We start from the raw sequence: 20,069 nt of genomic DNA, 5'->3' as shown, positions 1-20,069 counted from the left end.
CATTGTGTAGTTTTAAAATTAGGTTAGATAAATACATGAGTGGGTGTGGGTGGGTGCGAGTTGGACCTGACTGGCTTGTGCTGCTGGGTCTGGTGCCGTGCTCCTTCCTTGAGTGGAGGTGACCAGACTGGGTGGGTCATTGGGCTAATCCGGGGGGGGGGGGGTTGTCATTGGGCTAATCCGGGGGGGACACATGGACCTGCTCCACATGGGTCAGTAGGCCTGTTGCAGTGTTCCTTCTTTCTTATGTTCTTATGTTTTTAACTTTAGTAATGTATACAGGAGAAAGGGTTACTAGCCCCTTGCTCCTGACATTTTAGTTGCCTCTTACGACACACATGGCTTACGAAGGAAGAATTCTGTTCCACTTCCCCACGGAGATAAGATGAAATAAACAAGAACAAGAACTAGTAAGAAAATAAAAGAAAACCCAGTGTGGTGTGTATACATATGCTTGTACATGCATGTGTAGTGTGACCTAAGTGTAAGTAGAAGTAGCAAGATGTACCTGAAATCTTGCATGTTTATGAGACAGAAAAAAGACACCAGCAATCCTACCATCATGTAAAATAAATACAGGCTTTTGGTTTACACTCACTTGGCAGGACGGTAGTACCTCCTTAGGCGGTTGCTGTCTACCAACCTACTACCTAGAAAATGTACATTTATTTTATTTAGTTCTCATTGTTTTGTGTATGTAAAACTATAATCTTCAAAAAATGTATTTTTTGTTAATATTTTTGGGTGTCTGGAACGGATTAATTTTATTTACATTAATTCTTATGGGAAATATTATTTCAGTTTTCAGCCATTTCTTTTTTAGGCCAACCTTCTGGAATGGATTATGGCTGATAACCGAGGGTCCACTGTACATTATTTCTTATGGGAAATATTACTTCGGTTTTCGTCCATTTCGGATTTTGACTGACCTTCTGGAATGGATTAAGGACGAAAACCGGGGGTCCACTGTACTTGTAACTACATTGTTCAGAAAAGTCATTACACTACTGTCCTGCTTGTGGAAGGTGAGCAGATAACCATTCTATACAATATTAATAATAATCTTGAATGCTAACAGATTTGTGCAGCTTATTTGTTTTACTGCAGACATTGATTCTGTAATGGATTATTAGTCAGAATTACTTATACAGTGGACCCCCGACATTCGATGGCATCGACAGTCGATAAATCCGACATTCGATGCATTTTAATGCAAAAATTTCGCCTCAACATTAGATGGAAAACCCGACATTCGATACGATTCGTACGAGATGTGTCCACGTGTGGCCTGAACTGCACCGTGTGTGCCAGTGTTTACAAGCCAGCCAGTGTGCGCGCATCTAAGGATACATTCGGTACATTCCATATTATCCATATTATCACTGTTTTTGGTGCTTGTTTCTGCAAAATAAGTAACCATGGGCCGCAAGAAAGCATCTAGTGCCAACCCTTCGAGAAAAAAGGTGCTAATGACTATTGAAATGAAGAAAGAGATAATTGCAAAGTACGAAAGTGGAGTGCGTGTGTCAGAGTGCATGATGATTCGGTAAAAAATTGCCTGCAACTAGTGGTGATGTAAGTGAATTTAAGGCCAGCAAAGGTTGGTTTAAAAGATTTAAGAATCGTAGTGGCATACACAGTGTGGTAAGGCATGGTGAGGCTGCCAGTTCAAGTCCTAATGGAAGGGGATTCCCCTTCTAAACACTAACACCATCCACACACTCCCCTCCTCCCATCCCATCAATCATCACCAGATCTTTATTAAAGGTAAGTGTCAATTATTCTATTGTTATTAATCTATTGTTATTGTTGTTATTGTAATTATTTTATTGCATTAAACTTAATATTTCATGTGGTAAATTTTTTTTTTCATACTTTTGCGTGTCTTGCATGGATTAATTTGATTTCCATTATTTCTTATGGGGAAAATTAATTCGACTCGATATTTTCGACATTCGATAGCTCTCAGGAACAGATTAGTATCGAATGTCGAGGGTCCACTGTAATCCATTACAGAATCAATGTTACTTACAGTAGAAACAAAATATATATATTCTTCTACATTCTTTGTAAATATTTGAATACAGTCAACCCTCAACTAATGGGAGCATTAAGTTATGGCAGTTTCGTCTAACGGCGCTTTTTGCCATAGAAAAAATGCCTTAACCAACGATGAAAAACTTAACCAAAGACGTTCATCCGAAACATGTCCTGAGTGGGCCCAGCCACTCCAAGACTCAGTGTGCCATTGTTTACAAGCTGTTGTGGTTGGTGTCCACGTGTGCCTCCCATACATTTTGGATTATTCCACTGTTTCTAGTGCTTGCAACTGATAAATAAGCCACTATGGGCCCCAAGAAAGCTTTTAGAGCCAGCCCTTTGGTAAAGGATGTGAGAAACACGATAGAATTCAAGAAAAAGTTGGTAGAAAACTACAAAAGTGGTGGTGGTAGAGGGTGGTTGTGATGGTGGTAGAGGGTGATAGTGATGGTGGTAGAGGGTGGTACTGGTTGTGATGGTGGTAGAGGGTGGTAGTGATGGTGGTAGAGGGTGGCACTGGTTGTGATGGTGGTAGAGGGTGGCACTGGTTGTGATGGTGGTAGAGGGTGTTCCAGTGATTCTCAAGCTAGTCCTAGTGGCATTAAAAAATCAAGAAGGGAGGTAACCCCACCAAAGGACTTGGTACCTGAAGTCTTTATGGAAGGGGATTCTTCTTCCAAGCAATAGACAATCCTGAATCTCCCCTGCTGCTGGCACATCACTCATCAACAACTCCACAATAAAGGTAAGTGGCATTTAATTATTGTTTATTTTGCATGTCCCATTCCTTTTCATATAAGGAAATGCATATTTCATATAATTTTTTTTCAGACTTTTGGGTGTCAGGAATGGATTAATTCTGTTTCCATTATTTCCTATGGGGAAAATTAGCTCAACCAACGGCAATTTCGACAAACGGCAAGCCCTCTGGAACGGATTAATGCCATTGATTGAGGGTCCACTGTATTTAAATAATATATTTGTGTATAGCTTCAATGTTCAAGTAATTCTCCCTTATGTAAACATCCCTAGCTATGTTATCATTGTCATATTTTTTTTACTTGTAGTATCATTAACTATTATCACATGTTCCATGGTTAATGTACAGTGATGCAGAAGAAATATAGAAAAGTTAGAAATCCATAAAATCTTTAGTGATCAGTTATAAAATTTAAATGACTCAAGATGAACTGGCAGGCAGCTGGCTGGATGAAGGTGGTGGGTTGTGAGGAGCTGGGCAGAACGTGACAATCATCTAGTTGGGCACAAGAAACTATAATTTTCCTTATTTTTGTGTTGAGAAGCTTTTTGGAATCCCTTTTCAACATAATGTACGTGTAGGTATCCCATGTAGTTTAATTGCCAAATATTTAAGCAACAAGATTATCATTAAATATACTTCCTTTATACAATTTGCTGGGCAGAATGTGACAATCATCCAATTGGGCACAACAAACTATAATTTTCCTTATTTTTGTGTTGAGAAGCTTTTCGGAATGCCTTTTCAACATAATGTATAATGTACATGTAGGTATCCCATGCAGTTTAATTGCCAAATATTTAACCCTTAAACTGTCCAAGCAGATCTATGTTCACATGCGTAGTGCTCTAAAAGTAGATCTACGTTTTTTTTTTACATATTTTCAAATATAACAAAAAAAAAATGTAGATCAAAGTTTTTTTTACACATTTTCAAATGTAAAAGAAAAGAAAAGATCTACTTTTTTTCCATACTTTCAAACGTTGAAAAAATGTAGATCTACGTTATTACAGTTTAAGGGTTAATCTCGTTGCTTATCATTAAATATATTTTCTTTGTACAATTTGATTAAATTAGTAATTTACTCCAGCATTAATTATTTTATAGCATTTACAGCCATTTAAGAATATGTGCTCTCTTTATATAACTGTAACATCACTTTGATTCTTCTTTCATATTTGTTCTTTGCATATGTGCTCTTGTAAATCTTAAATCTCTGAAAAATTAGTCTCTTAAAAAATGATTTCATCAGTACCCATTCACTTTTGGAAAACTGTTGGAAAATGCTATATCTCTTTATTCTTTTGCTAAAAAATCCTGAGAGTTTTGAAACTCCTAAAATATCAGCATTTTGTTTGTAATTGGCAGGTCCCCTTTTGATATTGAGAGAGTTATACCTGCTTGTCATATGCTGGAAGGAACTCATGATTTTGCTACATATGGGGCTGCTCTTTCCAAGGGTAGCTTTCCAAGGGAAACTACAAGATTTATTCATAAGGTAAAACTATACAGTAGTGAGATGTATTCATTAGTTTTAGATCAAGTGATTTGGCATGGAAAACTGCTCTCGTGATGAATTTGAATACTGTATGGCATTATCTGTATGAGAACACAGCTGCAGTACTTTTATCTTTTATACGGGCAATGTTGGTTTTCATTGCATTAGTGCTTATACCACAGGCTCTGTTTTCTTTTAAAATCCTTGTACATTTTTTGGAAGCTTCTCTTCAGTCTTTCATACATGTGTAATTAACTTTTTCATTATGTAATTAACTTTTTCATCATTCTCTTGTAAATTTGTAATTTTCCTTCACTTCTCTATATAAGCTATCGTCTGTTCTGTAAGTCAATCATCTATTTTTGTCTTAGAAGAAATAAGTAGTAGACCAGTTGGTTGCAGTTATTGGTGATTCATTTGATGGTGTTATTTGTCTAGGTAGTAGGTTGGTAAACAGCAACTGCCCAAGGAGGTACTACTGTCCTGCTAAGTGAGTGTAAAACAAAAGCCTGTAATTGTTTTACATGATGGTAGGATTGCTGGTGTCTTTTGTCTGTCTCGTAAACATGCAAGATTTCAGGTACGTCTTGTTACTTCTACTTATACTTAAGTCACACTACACATACATGTACAAGCATATATATATACACACCCCTCTGGGTTTTCTTCTATTTTCTTCCTAGTTCTTGTTCTTGTTTATTTCCTCTTATCTCCATGGGGAAATGGAACAGAATTCTTCCTCCGTAAGCCATGTGTGTTGTAAGAGGCGACTAAAATGCCGGGAGCAAGGGGCTAGTAACCCCTTCTCCTGTATAGATTACTAAATTTAAAAAGATAAACTTTTGTTTTTCTTTTTGGGCCACCCTGCCTTGGTGGGATACAGCCGGTTTAAAAAAAAAAAATTGTCTATAGTTATGTAAAATAACTATCTGGTTATGTATGTTTGTCATGTTCCTAGTATTCTTTAGTAAATATTTCAGGTACCAATGCAAAGACATTGATCTTTGAAAATGTGGAAAATCTTACTGACAAAAAATGTTTAAAGATGCTTCATGTGGGTGACAGATTCGACAATTTTGACTCACCTCAGTTTCATCCTTATTCACTCCTCATGGGAAATTTCCTTAAATATGTATAGTATCAGTTGCATTTTGAATTAATTTCAGTCTGTTTTATTGGTTTTTAATGGGTCGGCTTCAATTACTTGGATAGGCTAAACCATTACCAAGCTTTCTTTGTTATGATTTATTAAGCTGAGAAGTGATTTTTTTTTTTTTTTTTTTGTGTGTGTGTGTGTGTGATGATAGATTCAAAATGGAGGGCAAGTGTTATATAGAAGAGGCCTGATGACTGATGAACAGAGGGAAGGTTGCTATAGTGGCTGCAATGCTTACAATGTTTGTTTTGGACTCTGTTTATAGATTGGAATTTGTTGAAAATAGTGTAAAATTAGTCAAATTACCAATTTCTGGGGGCTTTTTAGGGTAGTTTGATAGTTGAATAGGCAGTGTTTTGCAATCAATGGATAGTACAGATGAAATACTAGCAAAATAGCCAAGAATTGAGCCAGTTTAAGCATTGGAATTGGCCTAAAATAAACCTCAAATTGGGCAATATTACTGTTGTGTAAATTGCTCCCAACTTTTAACTCTGTGTCTTTGTAATTCCATAAGCATTACATCAGATTTTGCATTTTTTGTCTTTAGAAAATGATTCTCTACTATTTTAGAAGTTTTTTTTTTTTTTAAGAATGCTGTCACGGGTGTGAACAGTCGAATGGCTAAAAATTAGGTGCCGTTACACATCCATGGATCCATAGCTGTATTATTCTTGAGGAAAGCCAAGTGTTGTCTCAGAACTGTAATTGCAACAATGACATTCAATTTAACCCTTTCAGGGTCCAAAGGTTAAATTTCAAAGGGTGCACCAGGGTCCAAGAATTTTCAAAAAATAATTTTATTTTTTTATGAAATGGTAGAGAACCTTTTTCTAAAGGTAATAAAACAAAAAGTACGAAATTTGAAGGAAAATTGACAAAACTATGCTCTCACGAATTTTAGTGTGTCAGCGATATTTATGCACTGGCGAGTTTGCCAACTTTGACTCCCATTCCAGGCCAATTACATTATTCCAGCTGACCAAATTCTTAGCTATTTCACTAGTATTACTTTTATTCTATCAATTGAGCACAAGAAATCGCCAAGTCAACTGTTTCAACTACAAAATAAAGTGATCGGAAATTGGTAATTTGGCCAATTTAATGTAAAGTTCAGAATATTCCAATTTCAAAATAGGGTCCAGAATAAACAATGCAGGCATTCCTGGCACTAAACTAACATTTCCTCTGTTCATTAGTTACGTTTTCAGGCTTTACAAATGAATTCCATTTTGATTTTTTATTCACATAATGAATTTTTATTCAAACCAAAACATAGAAAATTTACTGTTATGCAATATTGTAATAACTGTATAAATAATATCACCACATTTGTGAACGTATATTAGACCCACCATCTGGCGTGTATTAGACGTTTGACGTCACTTGTTTACTCTTGAATATCAAAAACTAAACATTTCTGCTACTTTGAGCTCAGTTTCAAGCCATTTTCAGTATTAAAACCAATCAAAATCATCTCTATTTCTGTAATATTTCTTCCTTTCTATCAAATGAGACCAAGAAATCGCAAATACACCTACCATCCGACTTACGACCTGCTCGACATACGTCCACTCGACTTACGACCGTGCATCTGGCAGCTGGGCTGGGCCGGCTGATGCACACCGCTGTACAATATTTGACATTACTCGCGGCGGCAATGCGTCATGCAGGCAGCATCAGTTTGAGTAACCCTGCCCTATCAGCAGCATCATACTGTATTAACTGTACTAACTGGACAGTAAATTTCACCATAGCCCCTAAGATGATGTCTGAATCTTGCACTGGAGATTGTGGCAAGAAAGGCTCTTACTCTCAAACTCTCTCTTTGTTTTCACTGTTGCACATAAACCTGTCTGTATCTGTCTGCTTGTATATCTGTGTATCTCTGTGTGTCTATTTATCTGTCTGTCTACCTGTGTCTGTGTCTACCTGTGTGTCTGTCTTTGTCTACCTGTGTGTGTCTTTCTGTCTACCTGTGTGTCTGTCTACTTGTGTCTCTCTCTTTCTGTCTACCTGTGTGTGTCTTTCTATCTACCTGTGTGTCTTTCTGTCTACCTGTATATGTCTTTCTAAATAAAAAAAGGCACAATACCGTGACTGGAACGATACACAAATAACCCGCACATAAAAGAGAGAAGCTTACGACGACGCTTCAGTCCGACTTGGACCATTTACAAAGTCACACTAACCAGAAGTGGAGCAGGATGACTATGTATAGGCAGGAAGAGGTGGTGGTAGTAGTAGTAGTAGAACAAGAATGGTATATAACACCGACAAGATGAAATTAAGACACATGCGCAACACCCGGGCATCCCTATCGTAGATGTTTCGCCATCCAGCCAGCCACTGGATGGCGAAACGTCCACAACAAAGACACCCAGATGCCACACATGTGTCTTAATTTCATCAGTAGTAGTAGTAATAGTAGAAGAGGTGGTAGTAGTAGTGGTAGTGGTAGAAGTGGGGAATAAGGAGGACGAGCCAGTCAAATACAAAGGAAGGGGAGCACTGCAAGAGAGCTAGGTGCCCACAGAGGGAGAGCAAGCGCACAGAGGTGCATGAAAGGGGAAGTGGTGAAGTAAATGAAGAAGGAACAGAAACACGAGACAGAAGAGAGAAAGACAACCCAGAGGAGAAAAAGGAAAGAGGAAAGGGGAAGAGGGAGAAGAAGAAAAAGAAAAAGAAAAAATGAGGAGTCAGGTTAAGTCACAGGTGTTCTGAAGTTTGGAGCATTTTACAATGTAGTGGGAGAGGAAGGCATCTACAGAGACGAAGCCAGGGCTAAGATTCATACAAGGAAAGTTGTGTATTAGAGAGGATTCAACTAGACGGCGACTGTTCGAGTTGGAAGTAGGGAAGACAGTTTTAGCAGAAGACCAGTCAATAGGATGGCTATGATCTCTGACGTGACAGAAAAGAGTATTGTTCATGTCGGCAAGCCTAACACTATTTTTGTGCTCCCTAAGTCTGTCAGAAAGAGATCGACCAGTTTCTCTGAAGTATTGAAGAGGACAGGAGGAGCAAGAAATAGAGTAGACACCAGGAACATCTGTAGAGGGAGGAGAGGTATGAACGACTGTACACTGACATTCACTTATCCAAGAGAAGAAATATTCCCTGAGGTCTCTACAAGTACCCAGGTGGTGATAAATGTCAAGACACACTAATGCATGTGGGACACTGATTTGCCAGTGATGTAGATGATCAAAACAATTTCATAAAAAATCACCAAAGCAAATACTCTGTGAGACTTTAAAAAAATTGGATTTGCAATCAACACTTGGAAAGTGTTGTCCTAGCATTAAAACACTGATATATTAGCTAAGAAATAATTTTTTACAGTAATAAGTAACTTATGCTTCCCTAGAATGTAACAAGACATGAGTGTAAAAATTATAGGGAATCAGTCTCATTAAATATAATGTACCATGTAATGTCAATGACAGAATTACGATTAACCCTTTCAGGGTCCAGAGGCCAAATTTCAAAGTGCACACCAGGGTCCAAGAATTGAAAAAAAAAAAATGTTAGTTTTTCTTATGAAATGGTAGAGAACCTTTTTCTGAAGGTAATAAAACAAAAAGTACGAAATTTGATGGAAAATTGACGAAATTATGCTCTCAAGAATTTTGATGTGTCAGTGATATTAACGAGTCAGCGATTTTGCTGACTTTGACTCCCATTTTAGGCCAATTACATTATTCCAGTCGACCAGATTCTTAGCTATTTCACTAGTATTACTTTTATTCTATCGACTGAGCACAAGAAATCGCCAAGTCAACTGTTTCAACTACAAAATAAAGCGATCGGAAATTGGTAATTTGGTTAATTTAACACAAAGTTCAAAATATTCCAATTTCAAAGTAGGGCCCAGAATAAACAATGTAGGTATTCCTGGCACTAAACTAACATTTCCTTTGTTCATCAGTTACATTTTGAGGCTCTACAAATGAATTCCATTTTGATTTTTTATTCACATAAAGAACTTTTATTCAAGCCAAAAAATAAAAGATTTACTGTTATGCAATATTGTAATTATTGTATAAATGTCATCACCACATTTGTGAATGTATATTAGACCCACCAGCTGGCATGTATTAGACATGAGAGGTTGTTTGTTTACTCTTGAACATCGGCAAAAATTTAACATTTCCACTACTTTGAGCTCAGTTTCAAGCCATTTCCAGTGCTAAAACCAATCAAAATCATCTCTATTTCTGTAATATGTCTTCCATTCTATCAAATGAGACCAAGAAATCGCAAATACAACTATAAAAAACATACGAAAAAACACTGCAAAGTCGCTGTTTTAATCGAAAATCACGGTCTCAGTTTTTTTCTCTCATTACACAGTGTGTGCTGCAGGATTTGTTTTATATGGTGCACACATACCACATAGATGTATTCTCTCATATCTAGGCCCAAATTTACCACTCACAGCTTATCAGAGTGAGCTGAGCTCATGGCGTAGATCTACGGTTTGGACCCTGAACGTAAAGCCGTAGATCTACGGCACGGACCCTGAAAGGGTTAATTTTAGTGTTTTTACTCTTGTTTTTTAACCCTTTGACTGTTTTGGTCGTATATACAGTGGTCCCTCATTTATCGTCGTTAATCCGTTCCTGGAAGTGCGACGATTATCGAAAAAGACGATTTTTTAATCAATTTTCCCCACGAGAAATAATGTAAATACAATTAATCCGTTCCTGACACCCAGAAGTATTAAAACAAAAAATTTTTATACATGAAATATAGATGTAGTACATAAACAATACAATGGGACATGATGAATGAAACATTAACAGCATAACACTTACCTTTATTGGCGATTCTTCTTAGTGTATGGAAGACTGGAGGAGGAGAGAGATTGGATTAGTTACTGTTTGGAAGGGGAATCCCCTTCCATCAGCACCTCAGGTACCAAGTGCTTTTCTGGGGTTACTTCTCTTCTCTGTTTCTTAATTCCACTAGGACCAGCTTGAGAGTCACTGGAGTCCTGTCTCACAAAAAAAGTGTCCAGAGAGCTCTGTTTCTTCGCAAAACTTTAAAACTTCCCTAAAATGGGCCAAGACTCTGTCACTGTACAAGTTGCCGATATGGCTTGCAACATCCTTCTCAGGGTGATGTTTCTCCATAAATCTTTCCATCCTACCCCTCATTTCACCATGCCTTATCACACTCTGTATGCCACTTCGCTTCTTAAATCTCTCAAACTAACCTTTGCTGGCCTTAAATTCACAATTATCAGTACTAGTTGCAGGCACTTTCTTTACCAGATCATCATGCAACTGCCTAGCCTTTTCACAAATAATTGATGTCATAAGAGTATCTCCTGCTAATTGTTTCTTGTTTATCCACACCAATAATAACTTCTCATCATCTTCGAGTACTGGTGATCTCATTTTTGTCAGCATATTTGCCCCCTTTGCAACAACAGCTTCCTTGATTTCCTTTTTCTTGGCCACGATGGAAGATATGGTTGTACGGGATTTGTTATACATCCTGGCCAGTTTGGCCACACGTACGCCACTTTTATATTGTTCAATTATGTTTTTCTTAAATTCAGTCGTATTTCTCACTTTCTTTACCAAAGGCTTGGCACTAGGAGCTTTCTTTGGAGCCATGGTAGCTTATTTAGCACTTGCAAGCACTAAAATGAATGGAATATTATGAAATATTTTGTATGAACAAGTGAGGGGACCGTCGCTCACTGGTAAACAATGGCACACTGGCTGGGAAGGGAGGCCGAGGTGGCTCAGAGCACGAGTACGCATCCCAGACGAAGGACGATTAGCGAGTAAACTGACCATTTGCGAGCCAATGTTTGGATGAGAATAACACGACGATTTCCGAAAAGGACGACTATCGAGCCGGACGATTATTGAGGGACCACTGTATGTATGTCTTACGCGCCACTGTTTCGGACGTATTAATTCGCGTAAATTCTAGCGGCTTCAAATCAAGCAGGAGAAAGCTGGTGGGCCCACATGTGAGAGAATGGGTCTGTGTGGTCAGAGTGAAACACATAAAAAAAAATCCTGCAGCATGCAGTGCATAATGAGAAAAAAAAAATGACTGTTTTTATGGATTAAAATGCCGAATTTGAGGTGTATTTTCGTATAGTATTTATCGTTGTATTCTTGTTTTCATGGTCTCCCATCATAAAATGGAAAACATATTACATCATGAAACATATTAGTTTCACGATGAAAACGACCTTGAAAATGAGCTCAAAGTAGCAGAAATATTCGATTTTTACCAATGTTCAGGAGTAAGCAAATCTCACCACACATCCAATACACATCATCTGAGGAGTCTAATATTCTTTCACTAGTGCACTGATATAATTTTTACAATAATGCAGTAGTCTGCATAACAGTAAATTTTGTATTTTTGTATGAATAAAAAATAAGAATAGAAAGCAATAGTAATATAAGGGGGGCCTAGAGATGTGACTAATGAACAGAGGATATGTTATTTTAGTGCCAAGAATGTCTACATTGTTTATTCTGGACCCTATTTTGAAATTGGCATCTTTTTTAATTTGCATGAAATTGGCCAAATTGCCAATTTCTGACCACTTTATTGGGGAGTTCAAATCGGTAAATGGGCGGTTTCTTGTACTCAACTGATAGAAAAAGTGGAGTTCTAAAGAAATAGCTATGAGTTTGGTCAACTTTAACAATGGAATTGGCCAAAAACATGGCTCAAATTTGGTGAAATTGCCGATACATACATGTCGCCGAGACCGCTAACTTCGCGGGAGCATAATTCCACGAGTTTTCTACCAATTTTTGTACTTTTGGTGTCATTACCATCAGAAAAGATTCTCTATCATTTCATAAGAAAAAAATAATTTTTTTTTTTCCAAAAATTTTGTGACACAGGATGACAGTTTCAGAAAGGGGCTTGCGACAGTCAAAGGGTTAATGTCACATTGAATTTTTGGTTTCTTATTCTGAAAAAATTACTTATTTGGAAAGGCTGCTAATTCCAGTAATATTAGGTTAATGATAATGTACTACTGTATTTTATGTCCTTGAAGTCTTCTCAGTTGATTTTATGAAGCTTCGGTTCATGAAGCTCGATGAAATCTTTTTTAAGTGTGTATTTTTCTGACTAAGAATTGATATACTGATTTATTTTCCAGATATCTGTGACACCAGGCCGACCCTCACTAGATCCATGTTATGACCCACAATCTTCTCGCCTCCAGTTTTGGGATATTACTATCAAAGGCAGCTCATTCTTATATAAACAGGTTAGTTATGATGAAGGAATACTTTGGTGTCTTATGTAAAGCTAAACTAGAATAATAGATCTTAGCCTATAAAATTTAATTAATTTTTTCTAGTGTGTGCACCTGAGTGTGCGTGTTTGCATGCATGTGCCTGAGTGTGTTTTTGTATATGTTGTCTGTGCATGTGTGTGTGGGCACATGTACAGTACGACCCCGCTTTACGGCATTCCGCTAATGGGGCCATTTCAAATTATGACCAAAAGTTCCTGTACAGCTCCCCCCGCCTGACTTTCTAATACGGTCGCCACATGTCACTCCACCCGGTTTGTTTACATTCTCCACAAGCATCTCTCTCCATTATGTCTGGAAACTTCCCAGAATTTCGAGGGTCTTAAAGTTATTGCATATTTTATATATACTCTGATAATTATACTTACATGTATGTATATCTGAACCTAAGTAAACTTACACACTGTCCTGGAGTGCAGGTACACATTAACCCTTTGACTGTCGAAGGGCCCAATCCTGAAGTGTCTCCTGGTGTCGCAAAATATTCGAAAAAAAAAAAATTATTTTTTCTTATGAAAATGTTAAGATTATTTTTCTGATTGTTTTAGTCCCCCAAAAAAAATTTCCCATCAGTACTTACGGAGATATAGAGGCATGAAGTTTGCAGAAAATGAGCCGCGTATGGCAACAGCGGCGACTGCCGCTCACCCGGTAAACTTTAGTTTACTTGTATTTGAAGGTTTGTTGTTTTTTTTACTATTTTATTTTTTCACATAACTTATGTGGCCTGAGAGACCAAAGTAAGGTGCAATGTACATATATACACTCGTTGTATACAACACAATAAGCACACAAACATAATTATCAATATATTGTTTACAAAACTTGTTTACAAAAACAAACAATACAAAAAATTTTTTATTACTATTGTTCTATAATATATATACCAATATACAGTCACTGAACATACTCCTAGAAGTTCTGCAGCTTGTGGAACTCTGTGAAACATGGTGTCATACACAGTGGTGTTTTACACTCTTACACATAAAACATGGTGTCATACACAGTGGTGTTTTACACTCTCACACATAAAACATGGTGTCATACACAATGGTGTTTTACACTCTCACACATAAAACATGGTGTCATACACAGTGGTGTTTTACACTCTCACACATAAAACATGGTGTCATACACAGTGGTGTTTTACACTCCTCACACAAAACATGGTGTCATACACAATGGTGTTTTACACTCTCACACATAAAATCAGTGTGTGTGCATTTTTGTTGAATTTTTTTTTTATGTGCAAAGACAAAACGCCTCGTCTGAGCAGTTTTCTTCAAAGTATTAGCAGGCAGTTGTGTTATGTAGTTATCCTAGGTAAATGGTCGTGTGTCATCATTCCTTCCTAATTTCCTTCATTCCTTTCCTACCTGGAGGCTACCTGGAGGGCATTCCACCTCTCTTCCTACATTCCTTCATCTGTCCTTCATTACTTTTTTCCTTCCTTTCATCTAGTCCTTCCTTCATTCCTGCCTTCCCTTCTTGCTTCTGGTTTCTATAATATATATACACATATATAGTCACTAGATACTTTCATAAAACTTCTATTATCACCCTTCAGCAAGCTTATCTTGTGTGGGAGTGTGTGGCTTATAATTGTTTTGAGTCAGGAGTGGGCAGCTGTCAAAATGACATATTGTCTCATTAGTCACTGCCACTACCGCCTGTCAAAACAATGGGGTCGGATGCTGCTTCCCCCTCCATTCTATCTAATTATCTTTCTCCCTCATTCTATCTCTTTCAATCTGTCTCTCTTTCTCTGTCTATCTCTGTCTCACAGGTACACATAAATACAACTATACATAGTGTAAATTACCTAGGATAACCCAAAAAATCCAGACAAAGTTCTATACTCTGCTTGAAGATGTGAGTAAAGGTGATGATGACAGTCTTGTGGCTCTCTCTGAGACAGAGCTAGACAGATAGACAGGGAGTTTGGCAGACAGACAAATAGACAGACAGACAAATGTTTGTTCGTCGTCATCTCCTCCTCCTCCTCCTCCTCCTTCTCCTCCTCCTCCTTCTCCGACTCCTTCTCCTCCTCCTCCTCCTCCTCCTCCTCCTCCTCCTCCTCCTCCTCCTCCTGCTGCTCCTCCTCCTTCTACTCCTCCTCCTCCTTCTCCTCCTCCTCCTCCTCCTCCTCCTACTCCTCCTCCTCCTCCTCCTTCTCCTCCTCCTCCTCCTCCTTCTCCTCCTTCTCCTCCTCTTCCTCCTCCTCCTCCTACTCCTCCTCCTCCTCCTCCTCCTCCTCCTCGTCCTTCTCCTCCTCCTTCTCCTCCTCCTCCTCCTCCTCCTCCTCCTCCTCCTCCTCCTCCTCCTCCTCCTCCTCCTACTCCTCCTCCTCCTCCTCCTCCTTCTCCTCCTCCTCTTCCTCCTCCTCCTCCTCGTCCTCCTCATCCTCCACGTCCTCCTCCTTGTCCTTCTCCTCCTTGTCTTCCTCGTCCTCGTCCTCCTCGTCCTCCTCCTCATCCTCCTCCTCCTCCTCGTCCTCCTCCTCCTCCTCCTCCTCCTCCTCCTCCTCCTCCTCCTCCTCCTCCTCCTCCTCCTCCTCTTCCTCCTCCTCCTCCTCCTCCTCCTCCTCCTCCTCCTCCTCCTCCTCCTCCTCCTCTTCCTCCTCCTCCTCCTCCTCCTCCTCCTCCTCCTCCTCCTCCTCCTACTCCTCCTCCTCCTCCTCCTCCTCCTCCTTCTCCTACTCCTCCTCCTCCTCCTCCTCCTCCTCCTCCTCCTGGCTCTTGACAGATGGACAGCTGCCCCCCTCCCTCCACCCTCGTTTACCCTCATCAAAGGTCAGCTCTTATCAGATGTTATCTCCCCTTATCTTGTCACTGTCATGGGGTGAACTGTTTTCATGCCTCAAGGGAACATATTATTACATATTATTATTATTAGGTATTAGGTATTATTATTATTCTTATTCTTATTCTTCTTCTTATTCTTCTTCTTCTTCTTCTTCTTCTTCCTCCTCCTTCCACCTTCCTCCTCCTCCCTCCTCCTCCCTCCCTCCTTCCTCCTCCTCCCTCCTTCTTCCTCCCTCCCTCCTTCCTCCTCCTCCCTCCCACCTCCTCCCTCCTTCCTCCTCCCTCCTTCTTCCTCCTCCCTCCTTCTTCCTCCTCCCTCCTTCTTCCTCCCTCCCTCCTTCCTCCTCCTCCCTCCTTCCTTCCTCTTCCTCCTTCCTTCCTCCTCCTCTTCTTCCTCCTCCTCTTCCTCTTCTTCCTCCTCCTCTTCCTCCTCCTCCTCCTCCTCCTCTTCCTCCTCCTCCTCCTACTCCTCCTTCTCCTCCATTGCTTTTGGTCTCAAACTCCTCAAAATCATGAAATTGATCTTCATTGACACTTCCATCTGTGTTAGAGCATCACTTGGGAAGAGAAGAGTCCCAGATTTGCAGGGAAGTCACATATTTCTTACCGCTAGACATGCTGAAAAAGGACGACTGAAATGGTATTCCCACAATGCACCACTGGCTCCCCGATTTTTTTTATATGGTGCACACTAACCATGGAGACCCATTCTCTCACATGTGGGCCTACCAGCTTTCTCCTGCTTGATTTGAAGCCCCTAGAATTTATGCGTATAGATACATCAAACACCCTATGACGTACATATACGACCGCGACAGTCAAAGGGTTAAAATTATAAAGAGTGACCCTCTAGTCTTGATGCCATAGTAATGTACTAATCTTCTTCTTCTTCTTTCAACGTACCAGCCGTATCCCACCGAGGTGGGGTGGCCCAAAAGAAAAAACTGAAGTTTCTCCTTTTAAATTTAGTAATATATACAGGAGAAGGGGTTACTAGCCCCTTGCTCCCGGCATTTTAGTCGCCTCTTACAACACGCATGGCTTACAGAGGAAGAATTCTGTTCCACTTCCCCATGGAGATAAGAGGAAATAAACAAGAACAAGAATTAGAAAGAAAATAGAAGAAAACCCAGAGGGGTGTGTATATATATGCTTGTACATGTATGTTTAGTGTGACCTAAGTGTAAGTAGAAGTAGCAAGACTTACCTGTAATCTTGCATATTTATGAGACAGACAAAAGACACCAGCAATCCTACCATCATGTAAAACAATTACAGGTTTTCGTTGTACACTCACTTGGCAGGACGGTAGTACCTCCCTGGGCGGTTGCTGTTTACCAACCTACTACCTAGGAATAATCACTCTTGGGCACATTAAATTGTCTTAATTTACATTAATAGACATTTTCATTAATCCATACGTATATATTTTCTTTGAAATTATGTAAGAAACACTTTAAATAGCATATAAATATGATACATACACCCACAGTACAATAAATTTCACATAAATATGAGATGTGGTAGCTGGGGGGAGGGAAAAAAATTGTGTTTTCTCTGGTCCAGCACCAGAGAAAATGTGTATCAATCCGCATTTGGCCCAGTGACTCCCCTTAACACATTCAGCTTTGTTTACAGTTCTCAGCACGACTTCTCATTACCTCTCCCTTCATTTATGATGTCAACTGAAGGTAGTTGTTAGAAATGATTACACTCAGTGAACAAGGTATGTCGATGGTAATATCACCCTGGGCCACTTTAAATATCATACAGCTATGTAGGTAGGTGTAGCTATGTAGCCCTGGCAGGCTACATAGCTATACCTACTGGCTACCTACACCTGACTTCCTACAAATAAATACTACTCGCCTCTCATCCTAAATTAAGACTACACATATTTTAAGGTAAGTAATGAGAGTACTGTATGTGTATTTTATCACTGGGCTGCTTTAAATATCGTATATTACGTTTGGGAGGGCCACCTACACCTACGGCTACCTACAAATATATACTACTCACCTCTCACCCTACATTAAGACTACAAATATTTTAACCCTTAAACTGTCCAAATGTAGACCTACGTTTGCGCACGTAGCGCTCCGACCTTGATTTTCTCCATAGGAAAGAATGTAAAAAAATGTAGATCTACGTTCGGAGCGCTACGCGAGTGAAAGTAGATCTACGTTTGGACAGTTTTAGGGTTAAGGTAAGTAATGAATGTACTGTGTACGTATTTTACTTTTTATTGTTTTTTAATGCCTGATTGTATTGTTTAATATATGGTAGTGTAAACTTATTATCTGGCATTTGTATGCATTTACAAGTGGAAAAATGGTGTTCTGCTTACTGGCAGTAGCCTGGAACCTAACCTGCCATGTAAGTGGGGCCCTACAGTACACTCACCTATATGTGGTTGCAGGTGTGAATGCACACGTGGGTGTATATATGTGCAAGCTGTGACGGACCTACATTTTTGGGACCCTGAAGCTTGAACTTTTATGGGTCACCTTTGCAACCAGCAATGGCTAGCCTTCATGTTACTTTAACTATTATTTTGTATTGAATTATAATATAGTATTTTTTAAAAAATCATTCTTATACAGTAGACCCAAAATCTTTAAGCAATGTTGACTAAAGTCGATTCTGGGACCCTCCAGGATTAGGGGCTCTGAAGCTTAAGCTTCATTAGTTTCATAATAGATCTACCCCTGTATGTGTGCGTGCATGTGCGTGCGTGCATACTGTGTGCATGTGCATGTTTGTTTTTAAGTTTGTTGTCCCTTTCCCTTGTTTGCCTGTTTGTCATAGAGCCATTTTGCTGTTGAATTGTTATTAAATGTTCACTTATATGGAATCTCAGGTCCGAAGAACAGTTGGCGCGTTAGTGGCCTTGGCTCAAGGCCGCATTTCCTTGGATGATGTCAAGTATATGTTGGAAAATCCTTCCCCACACAACTGGAATTCACGTGTTGAATCAGCACCTCCACATGGTCTTTTTCTTCTAAGAGTTGAGTATCCCCAACATGTTCTTTCTATGGAAAATTTACAAAGTGATGATGACACAAACAAATTAAAAGCGGAAAGTGTTGAAAATAATTCTGACATTGATGTGAGACAGAAAAGTCAAGAAGAATAACTAAAATCTTTTGTGTAAGAATTTTGTATAATACAAGAATTTGAGTATACTTAGCTATCATTAATTAAATGATATGAAACAAATTATGGGCACTGTAACACATACAAGGTCTATTAATATTTATTCAAGAAGAATCAAGTAGTAAAACAAGTTTCAAATACTCGAAATGTATCACCGAAATCTCTATATCAAAGAAACAGTATATGTAAGACAAAGACAGACAAGTTTTGAAAATGAAATTTGAGAAACTATACAGTTTGTAATTTGAGAATAGATCTCTTATTTTATTATTGACTGCAGTTGCATAACTGATTTTTTGTGTACAGTACTTATAGCATTTTCAATAATGTCAAGTTTAGCACAACAACTGACTGCCAAAAAAGGAACTCTGCGTCACACTCAGACACAAGTAACTACTCCTGATGGTCAGTCCAAACTTGAAGATATGTGTCCCGATGGATCTCGCACAGTATTGGCCCTACCTTCTACTAGTCCTGGCTTTGTGGTCGATACTAAACCTGATCTTCGCTTTACCCATATTCTTAACAAGGTCATCTTGGGATCCCAAGATGTTGCTCATGATCTTGACATTCTCACAATGAATAAAGTTACACACATATTGAATGTTGCCACTGGGGTAATTAATCTCTTTGAGGGCTGGTTTACATATAAAACCAAGGAAGCATTTGATGTGCCAGGATGCCGGATAATTGATATTTTTGATGAGTGTTGTGACTTCATTCACACTGCAGTTGTCTCAGGTGGATGTGTCCTGGTTCACTGTAATGCTGGAGTTTCACGCTCGGCTTCGATTGTTATAGCTTATTTAATGAGACACTATAGTATGAGTTTTGATGAAGCCTTTAGGTTTGTAAAATCAAAGAGATCATTTATCAGGCCTAATCCAGGCTTTCTCGAGCAGCTAAAAGAATATGAGACAAAATTGGCTTTGTTGTAGTCATATACTGTATATACATATACGTACATATAAATACACATATACAAGTTCAATAATTACTAATAACTTTAGCACATTTTTCATTAATAAAAAGTATTCAGATTATGGATAATTTACATTTATATTACAATTAACCCCAAAAATAAAGTTATTAAATGGATAATTAATAAACAATTTGTAATTATCATTATTTTATATGATGAAAGTGAATGTTCTGAATGTAATGCAATTCTAAATTACTTTATAGAGATATACTGGATTAGGAAACTTGTAAAATATACTTGGTCATGTAATCAGGAAAAGGTTAACAGCACTGTATTTCTGGGTAACTGTTAAGACGTGGCTTAAAAAACGTTTTTGGATGTTTAATGCATTTGTGTCATGCATACGTAGTATCTTGACTAC

The 20,069-nt window shown here is 38.7% G+C and overlaps 2 protein-coding genes across 5 annotated transcripts in view; both read left to right on the top strand.

Annotated features, from left to right (window-relative positions):
• LOC128691694 (tRNA pseudouridine synthase-like 1) overlaps positions 1–19,769 on the top strand; it is a 64,597-nt gene extending 44,828 nt beyond the window's left edge. For 3 of the 4 annotated variants that reach the window (XM_070088798.1, XM_053780566.2, XM_070088799.1), the window contains exons 7-9: positions 4,169–4,298; positions 12,608–12,718; positions 18,431–18,711. In XM_070088798.1, coding sequence (XP_069944899.1) covers positions 4,169–4,298; positions 12,608–12,718; positions 18,431–18,706 — 517 coding nt within the window. In that variant the 3' untranslated portion in view covers positions 18,707–18,711. Of the gene's footprint in view, positions 1–4,168; positions 4,299–12,607; positions 12,719–18,430 lie in introns of all 4 variants that reach the window. The other variant, XM_070088796.1, reaches the window with a different exon arrangement.
• On the top strand, positions 19,053–19,769 carry Mkp (MAP kinase-specific phosphatase). Its single transcript, XM_053780567.2, has one exon. It carries the CDS (start codon positions 19,053–19,055, stop codon positions 19,662–19,664), a length of 612 nt encoding a protein of 203 aa, XP_053636542.1. The 3' UTR covers positions 19,665–19,769.
• Positions 19,770–20,069: the final 300 nt, after the last annotated feature.

Source organism: Cherax quadricarinatus, chromosome 26 (genome assembly GCF_038502225.1).
Source record: "Cherax quadricarinatus isolate ZL_2023a chromosome 26, ASM3850222v1, whole genome shotgun sequence".
Lineage (NCBI taxonomy): Eukaryota > Metazoa > Arthropoda > Malacostraca > Decapoda > Parastacidae > Cherax > Cherax quadricarinatus.
The sequence above is the reverse complement of the archived record's forward strand: the minus strand, read 5'-3'. Positions and strand labels throughout refer to the sequence as shown.

Coding starts and splice junctions, on each gene's coding strand:
- Mkp (XM_053780567.2), top strand. CDS start 19,053: ATGTCAAGTTTAGCACAACAACTGACTGCCAAAAAAGGAACTCTGCGT.